Genomic DNA, 12,571 nt, shown 5'->3' with positions numbered 1-12,571 from the left:
TCCCCTGTACGGGAGCATATGATCTTTGCAAGACCAAGGGCCTCTCTTCCCATTGATGACCAACTAGGCCATCCTCTGCTACATATGCAATTAGAGACAGCCTTGGGGGGGGGGTCCGAGGCACTGGTTAGTTCTGGTTATTCTTACACTCTATGTAAATGATACAATGTATTCTCTCATAGCTATTCACTGCAATGTATCTTTACACATCCTTAAATATGCATGCCTTTTTGTAAATAGGTAATAAAATTTTGTCTGTGTGTGTGTTCTTATTTATCATAAGGTTTTGTACTATGAATAACATTTCAGAATTCTACCCATGTTACTTTGTACATGTTTATTAAATGACTCTAATTTTTAACTTTTCATCTATTCTCTAACCTAATTTTCACTTCCATGCTAGTACATTGTGTGTTGCACTGAATATATTCTTGTATTATTTTTTATAGATGGGATGATCACATTTGCCCTAATTAGGATGTTTTTGAAATTAAAAAGTATATGTTAATAATACTAAAGCAGTAGGTGCATATCTAGATTCCCAACACACCAGAATATGTGCCTACTCTGCTTACAAAAGATTTTTCTGATGTATATTCTGGTATATTCAGCTGTTAGCTGATACAGACTAGATAATTTATTAATCCTCTCTAGTTGTTTTCAGCTGATACCTGTTCTAGTTAATTGGTATATGCGCTGGAAAATTACTGTAGATTTTAAATGTTACTCATGCTAAAAGTTTATCTTTTAAATGTATCTTATTTTGTGTGTGTGTGTGTATGAGTGTTTTGTCTGAATGTATGTATGTATGTACCCCACATGCTAGTCTGGTGCCTTCCGATGTCAGAAGAAGGCTTCAGGAACTGGAGTTATGAATCAAATCCAGGTCCACTGGAAAAGTAGCCAGTCTGGTTCTTTTAACTCAGACCTATCTTTCCAGCTCTCTAAGTTAAACTAGTTCTGAAGGGGATGTCTAGGAAATCAATGACAAGCATGCTTAATTTCAGAGAATTTAAAATGTAATCAAGTCTTTTGTATTTGTAGATAGGTAGATTTTTTTAAACTCCTTTTTTCTCATTTTTAAAAGAATTTTTGTGACTACATCATATATTTTTCCTTGCCCCATCAGACTTTTAATTGGAAATTAAACAGTCACTAGTTTATTGACAGAAACTCCTAGTGCTTTGTCCCAATATAACAGTTACTATGTTTTACAAAGAAAATTTTCAGATTTTGTTACAAGAGTTTAACAGTTACCTTTGAGAGAGAGAGGGTAGAATTTGTATCCTTATTTTCCAGAAAAGAAAGGTGATCATCAGATTTCCAAACTCATTGGCTTCATTTCTCATCTGGTAAGTTATGGAGTTGAACTTAAAACTAATCTGACTTATGAAATATCAAAAAGAGACAGGAAGAATATGTTTGTTGGTGGTTAAAGTCAGAACTGAATAGTTTAGTACAGGTTAGCTTTTTGTCTTCATCAGGACATAACAGTTGCCTGACTACTAGTAAATAGTCAGTGATTTTTATTGAACAAATGGATTAGGAATTATGTAAATATATATATATATATATATATATATATATATATATATATATATATGGGGTTAAGATTTTATCTGTTTATTGGTAGTGCTGGGTATTGCCCAACATGCTAGCTATATTGCTAAGCTATTTCTCCAGCCCCAAGTACAAACTGTAATGTCACTACTCACTGCTGTGGTAACTGTCATTCATTCTAGTAAAGTTTTAAGTTATAGATAAGTTCATTTTGTAAATATGGTTGAAAGGCTTCAGTTAATCTAAGAGTTCTTATTTCAAGTGGTTTGGTTCACTGACAACAGAAATACCAATGTGTTAAATAAATGTTCCCCTATGATGTGGTATTTGAGGTGAATAAAAGACTGTACTTTCAAGTAATAGATCTCAGGTTTCTTGTACAACTTTTTAAATGCTGTTCTAGAGTTTTAAATAACCTGTAACAAAGTCCCTCTGAGTAATCACTGTTTCATTTGGCTCCTTAACAAACACCTAATTCCTCATTTCCAAGCTCTTCAAAGACAGTAGCTATTTTATGAGAGACTCAAACCATAGTGAAGATGTTAAATTTCACTGCAAGAGTTTTCTCTGGTTTGTCTCAGCATTGGGAGAAACTGATTGGCCTCAGCCCCCTTGTTCAAAACTATTTTTAAGTCTAAATTTTCAAAGCCTTTCATGATCTGGTTTCTGCTTTTTTACCAGCCCCCTCCACACTTAAACTACAATCATGTATAATTTAAATTTAGGGAGTTACAAAAAAAATGAATAAGTAATTTAAGAGTTCAGGTTTTTCCTATTCTACTCTTCAGGGTTATGAAAATAGCCTTCTAGAAGTAATTTTTTCCCTGTTGTGTATCATAAATCCCCAAATAAATACAAAGCTACCTTGGTGGCAAAGACTCATGTACAAGGCATGCTATTTGGATCACAGACTTTCTGATACTTCCTCGTTGGTTCTGTCTCTCATTACACTGTGGATTGATTTGGTAGGCTGTGCTAGTACTTTGAGTCTTAGCTTTGTTCTGCCCTTCAGAGAACTTTAGAGAAAGCCCACATGTTAGCGATATGTTTCTACTGAGATCATCAGGGGAGCCATGACTGGCTTCCCCTTCTTGTTGCACCAATACATTGTTTTTTAAATTGTTCCCAACTATCTTCTTTCTGTTTGTACTGTGTCCCTGAATTATGCCTATGTTACATAAAGAATAAAGAAGAGATTACTTTCTTTTTTTCTTTCTTCTTTCTTCTCTTTCCCTTCCTCTCTCACCCTTTTCCCTTTTCTTTACATAACTTTAAAAACATTTCTTCAAGAAAATCAAATGATTTTTGTAGACAAAATACTTGCTACAACTTAGTGGTTGGATCATGAAAATAAAAATTTAATCAATTAACCAGCTAACTTGTTTGCTTGCTATATTTTATTGTAATAAGTATACTTAGATCTACCATATTAACCAATTTGAAAGTATACCATATTATACTTATTAATATAACTGAGTAGACACAGTCTTATACAGCAGATTTCTAGAACCTTTCTCCTGTAACTGAAATTTTTACTCATGTCAACTAATGAAACTCATAGAAACTAAGAATAGAATGGTGGGTCCCAGGGACTAGGAGGAGGGGAGTACTCAGCTACTAATCAGTGAGCAGTTAGTTTTCTACAGTGAGTAAACTTGGCCATCACTGTGCGTAGGTATGTGGTCAGTTGTACTTGACATAGAAAGAGAAGAGTGAGTTTGGTGACTTGGTTCTCCTGTAAAGTGGCAGTTGCTTTTCTAGTTCTGAGGTTTCCTCTAACAACCATATCACTACCCCCTTACCCAGTATAAAATAGAAAGAGATAAACTTCCAAGAATGCTTCTTCCAAAACACTGACATAGACAAATGATCCCAATGTTGAAACACAGAAGAAACACGTGGAGAGACTTCAGTTAAGAATTTCTTTCCCACTAAATTGATAACATATTATTTAATAGTTTAAAGCAAAGCTACTTTTCATGAGCACAGCTAGCCCTGTTACATTAATACAGGAATACCAGGATTTGGGTCCTCTGAATGTCACCAGGATCAAAATCAAGTGTGGGCAGAAGCACTTATATCAAGACTCAACAATACTATTTCCCATGTTATTATATATATATATATATATATATATATATATATATATATATATATATTCATTCAGCCAGTCATTTTGATCACAGTTGTGATCATAGTGCCTGGTTCGAATCAGCAATCTAGGTGCTTTTGGCCTTTGTTCATAATAACTTATTGACTTTGCCCATGACTGTGTTTTAGCTTACCTCACAGTCTGAATTATCAGACTCTCTTCCCCACTAGACCATTTTCCTCTCCTTTCTTCTCTAATCTTTCTTTCTTCTTCGTCCCTCTCTCCTTCACTCCTCCATGATTTTCTCAGGGCTGGGCTTCAACATCGTCGGTGGGACAGATCAACAGTATGTATCCAACGACAGTGGCATCTACGTCAGCCGCATCAAAGAGGATGGGGCTGCGGCCCAGGATGGGCGGCTCCAGGAGGGTGATAAGATCCTCTCGGTGAGAAATGGCTTCGGCTTCCTTTGCTATACTTTGCTCCCTAGACCACATCAGATTCCTTCCTTGGCCTGCCTTTTTGGAAATAAAAATATTTAGAGTGTATCATTGAATAGGAAGAACATTGATCCGTCTTCCACCTTTACCACTGGGCTGGGAGGATAGTATTATTACTATTTGACAGACAAGGCAAATTTAACATGAGATGTGAAGTTACTTGCCCTAGTTCAAAAAACACAAAGCAAGTAGAAATGAAGGGCTGATTTGGAGGAAGGAGATTTAAGATCCACACTTTTCAACTTTCTCTTGATAAATTTATCACTTCTTTCTCTTTTGTTGACTAAAACACTGAATTGTGCCTTTTCTTGGGAGACTGTCAGCCCTTAATAATGGTCTTAACTTTAAAAAGCAAGGTAAGGGTTAAGTTTCTTCTTTAAATTTAGGGCCCTTCCTTACCCATTATTAAGATGAAAAAAAAATGAAGTACAGTTTGGATATCTGTTAATTGTGCTCCCATTTCATCCTGTTAATGTTTCTTATTATATAGTAATCATGAATCTTATTTTTATATACTCAAAGATAGGAATTAAATTTTTTTAGGTTTCCATATCTCAGTACAGTACTCAACATAGGCTTAACAAATGACCAAATCAGAAAATTCATTTAAAATAGAAAGGTTGACTAACAATTTTTTATTATTTTAAGTGTGTGTGTGTGTGTGTGTGTGTGTGTGTGTGTGTGTGTGTGTAGGGTGAAATGTACACACGAGTGCTGGTGCCATGGAAGCCAGAGGCATGGGATCCTCCTGGAGCAAGAGTTATAGGAGACTATGAGCTGTGCTATGTGATTGCTGGAAACTGAACAGAGGTCCTCAGGAAGAACGGTGTATGCTTTTAAGAACTGAGCCATCTCTTCAGCCCCAGATCCTTAGTCTTAGAATCAATTGAATATTCCTAAAGTAAATCAAAATTCAGGTATAATAAGACTTTTAAAACTCTTGTGTGTGGCTGTTTTTTTTTTTTTTTTTTTTTTTTTTTTGTTCTATCTCACTGGCTACAGTGTCATTGATTATACCATCAATTTTGGTCATTGGGAATGCTTAAACCATGCTGTAAAATCTTAAAAATTCATTTTTTAATGCTGCTATTTTTTTTTATTTTTTTTATTTACATTTCAAATGCTATCCCAAAAGTTCCCTATACCCTCCCCCCTGCTCCCCTACCCACCCACTCCCACTACTTGGCCCTGGCCTTCCCCTGTGCTGGGTCATATAAAGTTTACAAGACCAAGGGGCCTCTCTTCCCAATGATGGCCGATTAGGCCATCTTCTGCTACATATGCAGCTAGAGACTCAAGCTCAGGGGGTATTGGTTAGTTCATATTGTTGTTGCACCTACAGGGTTGCAGCCCCCTACAACACCTTGGGTACTTTCTCTAGCTCCTCCATTGGGAGCCCTGTGTTCCATCCAGTAGCTGACTGTGAGCATCCACTTCTGTGTTTGCCTGGGGAATCCATCCCATCATCAGCTGCTATTTTTTTTAATGTTGCTATAGCTCAGCTTATTTGTTTGAAAATAACATACACGTTGGAATAAAGAATGGGAAGGTACTGAGATTGTGAATTGTTATCTAGGATTTAGGCCTGCTTCTAAGGGCTGTGCTCAAATTAAAAGAAATTTGAAGAAGGATGGGACTTCTTGCTGGTGAGTAGAACACATCATCAGTTCTAACACCACCAGAGTGAGTGACTGGGACCAGCAGGAGCCAGAGATGCAGGAACCCCGCCTGACCAGTGGCTCAGGTTCCTTCCAGTCTCTGGTCTACCTTGGTTGTGAACTCAGCAGACAGCCCCATAGCCCCCAGAGGAGGTACCACTCCCAGGAACTCTAACATGCCCAGGATTTTAGGATCCCAAGATCCCAGAATCCCAGGCGCTTGGTCACTTCAGGATGTCAGGGTCTCAGAGGAAGCCTGAATCCCAGGAACTCTGACACACCTAGAATCTCAGGAGCACAGAATCACAGAATCACAGGATCACAGAGAAAACTGGACTCTGAGAGTTCTGACTCAGCTGGGATTGCAGGAAGGACAGGCTCCAGTCAGATATAGTGATACTTCGATTCTTCTTAGAAGGGGGAACAAAACATCCATGGATGGAGTTACAGAGACAAAGTATGAAGTAGAGACTGAAGAAATGACCATCCAGAGAGTACCCCACTTGGCGATCCATTCCATATACAATTGCCAAACCCAGACACTGTTGTGGATACCAACAAGTGCTTGCTGACAGGAACATGATACAGCTCTCTCCTGGTAGGCTCTGCCAGTGCCTGACAAATACAGAAGTGGATGCTCACGGCCATCCATTGGACTGAGCATAGAGAAAAGCTAGAGAAAGGACCTAAGGAGCTGAAAGGGTTTGCAGCCCCCTAGGAGGAACAATATGAACTAACCAGTACCCCCAGAGCTCTCAGGCACTAAACCACCAACCAAAGAGTACATACACATGGTGGGACTCATGGCTCCAGCTGCATATGTAGCAGAAGATGAACTAGTCAGACAGTAATGGGAGGAGAAGCCCTTGGTCCTATGAAGGCTCTGTGCTCCAGTGGGGGGGAATGCCAGGGCCAGGAAGCAGGAGTGGGTGGGTTGTTGAGCAGGGGAATGAGGGGGGATAGGGGAGATAGGGGTAGTGTGTTTTTCAGAGGGGAAACCAGGAACAGGGATAACATTTGAAATGTAAATAAAGAAAATTTAAAAAGGAAAAGAAAATATCCAGTCTGTAAAATAAAAGTATTGGGAGTTCCACATATCAAAAATACTAGCAGGACTCATGAAGAGAAAGAACAATAAAAATGTGTTAGAGATGGAAGCTGTTAGGTCTGGATGGGGGTGGTGGTTGAAGATGACAGATAGTGGGTTTCTGTAGGGTGTTAGACTCTTCTTCGTGTATTTTCACTGTGGCTGTCAAGCCCGCCTCTTACAACACTTTCTTCTGGTGACTATTTGGTCTCACTGAACGGAAAATTTTTGTAGCTGCTGTGTTTCTTAAGCTCCTTGTAAACTTTTCTATTCAATAATTTAGGTTTGATCAGGACCATGTATGTAAGGTGTTTCTCCTACTGGACTTTTCCTGGGCTCCCAACAAATGAGAACTCTATGCATACTTGATCTGTCTCAGAATCCTTTTGAGCCACCCAGTTTGTCTAAAACTCAACCTAAAACTGATGAGAGTGGGAAGAACAATACAAATATAAATTGCTTCAGCTTCAGCTGAGCAAAGGGGCAGTTAGCAAGTTAGAGTGGGAAAATAGAAACATTCAAACAACAGTGAAATGTTAAGAGTATTCTGAGCTTCATTCCATTATTTAAAATCTCTAGCCCTAGTTTCTATACTCAGGACGCTGTGTAACAGTTACTTCTTTAACAAAGTTAGTATAAAAATGCAATCTACTTCATAGGATAATTGCAGGAATTAAATTGAATAGTGTATATAAAGCACAGGCCTATTAAATATAGTAAATATTTCATCTATTAATCCCATAAATAGTAACAGTGACATGTATAAATCTATATGTCTTGCACAAGGTGGGATGTGTTGAGTTACTGAGTGTGATATAAATAACACTTGTGACTCCTAACAGCAGAAATTGTACTAGTGCTTCACATTTGTCAACTCTATGTAGTAGGAATGCCCTACATTCAAGTCATTTGTAAAGGTTTCTATCTTCACAAAAAAAGATTTTTAGTAAACTTGAGGATAGGAATTTACATGGAATCAATAAAAATTGTTGACAATAAAATAAACCTACTAGAATGGGCTAGAGAATTATTTTTCCAGGGCTGAAGCTAGAGATGCTGAGGACTAGGAATATAAAGAATAAGGGGATAACCTCGAAGATGATGTCATAGAGGGTTACCTGATGCTACCTACATAGAGATAGACAGTTACTCACAGATGATCTGTAGGTACAGTAACCAGAGCCGGTACATTTAAACATGATAAGCACAGAAGTTAAGAAAGAGAAGAACCAAGTCTATTAAAACCTGGATTCACTTCAGATGGTTCATAGATCCTCGGTTGTTGGAAAACCTAACTTTGAAAATGAAGAAACTTCCTTCTATATGCTCAGTAACTTAGCTCATATTCCTAGACCTTGGAATTTGACCTGAAAGAGCCTGATTTTATTTTTAAGGGATTGGTTCACTGCATGAAACTAAATTGTTCACTTAAGAGACTTAGTCTTTTGCCTTTCTGACTTCTCTCTCTTGCTATTGACAGGTAAATGGCCAAGATCTGAAGAACCTGCTGCACCAAGATGCTGTAGACCTCTTCCGTAATGCGGGATGTGCTGTGTCCCTGAGAGTACAGCACAGGGTAGGTATTTCCTGCACCTGGATTTGGGACAGTAGGCTTTTACACTGTTCTTGTGAATAAGTTTGTAAGCTTCAAAGCCTGTTTTACTTTATCTTTTGTATGATTGCCTTTGTCTAGCATAGGCAGGAGTCCTTTAGCATTTCTGCCTATCAGTAAAAGAAGTATGTAACCCAGGTTCTACCTTCAGTGGATTAACGTTTCATTAAGTGAAAATGGAAAGAAAGTAGAATTACTTGGTAAGAGGCCAAATGAGAATACAGAGGGTGAAGAAGATTGAAAGGAGCTAGTAAAAACAAAAAACAAAACAAAACAAAAAAACAAAAACAAAAAACTGGAGAAAGCAGAAGTCAGTTTGAACTATGTGATAAGACTGAAAGAAAACTCAAACTATTAAAAAGAAGAAGAAAATAAAAAAGAAAAAAAAAAAACACCCCAAAACATAAAGTGATATCCAAGAAAGCAACCAGAGCTGCGTACAGAACGTTGGTGTGTTGAACGCAAAAGCAAGTAGATAAAAGACAGTATAGTATTGGTCAGCATCTGCTTTTGCAGTGGTTCTCTGGTTCTAAAGCATGGAGAATTTATGTGGGCATATGTTTCAGATATGATAAGGGTTCCTTTTGAAGATACGTGTTCACTTTAGAAACAGCTACAATAACTTAGAATGCAACAAGCAGTATTGGTCCAAAATTTTATCTAACCCTGAAGACCCATGTCTTTTAGGACTTGTCATCACTTGATAAATGGTAGAACAGCAGTTACAGAAGACAGTTTGTGTAGTTGCTTCCCCATAAAATGGGTTAGGGTTTCATGGGCTGGATGTAATGAGGTTAAATCTAACTGGAAGAAGATGGTATTGTTATTTCAAGTTAACCACTGTCTTAGTCAGGGTTTCTATTCCTGCACAAACATCATGACCAAGAAGCAAGTTGGAGAGGAAAGGATTTATTTAGCTTACACCTCCATACTGCTTTTCATCACCAAAGTAAGTCAGAACTGTAACTCAAGCAGGTCAGGAAGCAGGAGCTGATGCAGAGGCCATGGAGGGATGTTTCTTACTGTCTTCCTTCCCCTGTCTTGCTCAGCTTGCTTTCTTAAAGACCCCAAGACTATCAGACCAGAGATGGTACCACTTGTAAGAGGCCCTTCCCCCTTGATCACTAACTGAGAAAATGCCTTACAGCTGGATCTCATGGAGGCAGTTCTCATCTGAAGCTCCTTTCTCTGTGATAACTCCAGCCTGTGTTAAGTTGACATGCAAAACCAGCCAGTACAACCACCAAAAATTGATTTAAGAGGGACCACCCTGTAAAACAGGGCTGGAATGAAGAAAGACAGTGCAGATACAAATTAAGGAAATACTTCGGGCATAGAAACTGAGAATGACTAGGATGTAGTTTATTTATCTTTTAAGTCTTTAATGTCTACTCCACATAGATTTCACCTTTATCTGTACCTAGCATTGCAAATGTGGGCATGGAGGACACGATCTCTCCAAGTAATGATACTGTAAGTGTGTTGACAGAGTTTGGATCTGCTCTCACTGTATTAAAATGACTGATGTTCTTTGTAAGGAAATGTTTTTAGAAAGGTTTTCTTTTTTTCATCTCACCCCTTCATTTTCCTGTTAGGAAGCATATATATAACAAGGTAGAGACATAGAAACAGAAATTATCTACTCTACTCTGTGAGGTCCCATTAAGCTAGTAAACAAAAGTTAAATGCTTCCCTATCAGAACATTTGTGAGAGTGATGCTTCAACTAGGAGAATAGTTTGTTTCTTTTATTAGTAAGTGTGTGGGTTTTATAGCTTTGGGTGATAGAGGCTACATTTGCAGGTCATTATCAACTTGGATCTTTTAGTTGTGGCATACACAGTAGTCAGAGAGTTAATATTTCTTCTTCCCTTTTAGTTACCAGTGCAGAACGGACCTATAGTACATCGAGGTGAAGGAGAGCCAAGTGGAGTTCCTGTAGCTATGGTGCTGCTACCAGTGTTTGCCCTCACCATGGTAGCGGTTTGGGCCTTCGTGAGATACCGAAAGCAGCTTTGAAATGCTTGCTGTCTTCCAGGGTGTCCAATGAACTATCCCTCTCTCACTACCATCTCTGACATCCTCCCATATTCTTCCTTCTCCACATAGCCAATACATGATTTAAAGTGACTGCTTATCACCCAAAACCCTGCTATTCAAAATCTCCAACACTTCAAATTCTAATGGAAGAGTACAGGGGCTATTTGAAGAAAAGCTGTGGGGGTGGTGGTGGGGGGGAAGCCTTGCTTAGATTGAACGAGAAGTTACATATTTTACTAGAACTGCCAATAAAAATTCAGCTATCATCCAAAGAGGAAAAGCTCGGCCTTCCTGTCTCCGTGGATGACCCCTTTCTCTTAGCTGGCGTGCTTTGAAAGCTGGCTGTGCTATGTGAAAGGAGGAGCTGAGTTTTTTTTTTTTTTAAATCCTTTTTCTTGGGAAGTATTTGTGGCCTTTAATTTGTAACTATATACCTAGATGCCTATATTGGACATAGGTGAATGAAGTTTTTTCTTTCTTTTTTTTACTTAAAAAAGAAAATACATGTATACAGTAATACACACACACTCAGACACACACACACACACACAAAGTAGCATAAAATTGATGCCTTATGGAGAATTAAAGAGGTAAGAAAGCTACTGGTTCTTGGGTTTCTAATAGACAATTTTGACTAGGGGGTCATATTCCTTCATATATAATCAAGACTCATATTGAAAAATGAGTTCTGGATTGTAAAGAGAACTTACTTTTTCCACTTNTCTGTAAGTCTTTGTCCACAAGTTAAAAACATACACAGTGCTAAGGGATGATCATAACTGAAACATTTCTTTTTTTTTTAAAATTATTTTATTAGATATTTTCTTCATTTACATTTCAAATGCTATCCTGAATGTCCCCTATACCCTCCCCCCCACCCTGCTCCCCAACTGAAACATTTCAAGAACTGTTAGCAGAGCTTATATATTGAGGATGGGGAAGTTAGCTTTAAAAGAGAATGCTCAGTCAGTGGCATTAGGAAAATAATGACTGAAGCAATTAGTTAAAAATTGTAGAGCAACTAGTGTTACTTGGTAGCTACCGTGCTGTGGGAGATTGTAGTAAGGCAGCTCTACTCAAGCCAATTTGTTCAAAAGGCTTTGGGGTGTAAAGATGAATCCTGCCAGTCTTTGAACTACCGTAGTTGCTGCCTTACAGTACTGTTAAAGGATCCATTGGCATGGGATGGGAAGCAGCAGGGCCAAATAAACCATCAAGACAACTGAAAAAAGATCATGTCTCAAGGTGGCACTTGAACCCTCAAAGCTGCTTAACAGTTTCCAGTTTCTAGTGTCAGGCAAAAAGCCTAAGGGAAGGAACTGCCTTCCTGGCAGGATGGACCTGAAATCAGCCTGCTTCTGACTGAGTTAAGATGAGAAGGAATTGGTGTAGGTTTTCTTTTTGAAAAAAAAAAGAAAAAAAGAAAGTATTTTCCCCCAAAGCTATAAACACTAGTTTTGGTTTTAAAAAGGCTAATGGACCATTTTTTTCAGAAAAGGAGAAGGAATAAGTTTTGTTTGTTTGTAGAGGGTGCAAGAAAATTTGGTGAGCATTTCTGAGGAAAGCCTGAGTACACAGTGTAGATGAAGAGATGCCGGAGATGCAGGGATATTGGCGAGGTGGGAGCTGTCCTGTTCATGTAGCTTCTAAGTTGGTTTTTGAGTACTGAGGAGAGTTGAACCAAGCCTAATTTTTTTCACTTTAACAAAATAATTTCCTTCTTCTCAATAGATTGGCCAGACTATTATTGTGACATAAGATTATGGAGAGTTTTCCTGATAACCCAGCAGTCACTTAACAGATGTTGATTGATTGCACATTAGTTTTGTCAGGACACCTTTATAAAAAGAGAAATGCACACTCTTCATCTAAAAGGACATTGTGGTTACAGTTAGGAAGGAAACCCTTAAAATGGAATTAGTTATCTAAGTGTAAGTTGTTTATATTACAGACAGCAAAAGAAAATAGCTCCTGAGATCTGGGCACTGAAGATTTCATAGAAGAGGGAATCATTAGGTGCCAA

The 12,571-nt window shown here is 38.2% G+C and overlaps 1 protein-coding gene and 1 non-coding gene across 2 annotated transcripts in view; one reads left to right on the top strand and one right to left on the bottom strand.

The window, feature by feature from the left end:
• Synj2bp (synaptojanin 2 binding protein) overlaps positions 1-12,565 on the top strand; it is a 21,511-nt gene extending 8,946 nt beyond the window's left edge. The window contains exons 2-4 of the mRNA XM_021201904.2: positions 3,962-4,098; positions 8,378-8,473; positions 10,387-12,565. Coding sequence (XP_021057563.1) covers positions 3,962-4,098; positions 8,378-8,473; positions 10,387-10,527 — 374 coding nt within the window. The 3' untranslated portion in view covers positions 10,528-12,565. The remainder of the gene's footprint in view (positions 1-3,961; positions 4,099-8,377; positions 8,474-10,386) is intronic.
• LOC115064493 lies at positions 11,192-11,312 on the bottom strand. The gene has a single exon (XR_003844332.1). It is a non-coding gene; the product is annotated as a small nucleolar RNA SNORA40 (small nucleolar RNA).
• Positions 12,566-12,571: the final 6 nt, after the last annotated feature.

Source organism: Mus pahari, chromosome 7 (assembly GCF_900095145.1).
Source record: "Mus pahari chromosome 7, PAHARI_EIJ_v1.1, whole genome shotgun sequence".
NCBI classification, from domain to species: Eukaryota; Metazoa; Chordata; class Mammalia; order Rodentia; family Muridae; genus Mus; species Mus pahari.
Note: the sequence above shows the minus strand (reverse complement) of the source record. Positions and strands in the feature narration are given on the sequence as shown.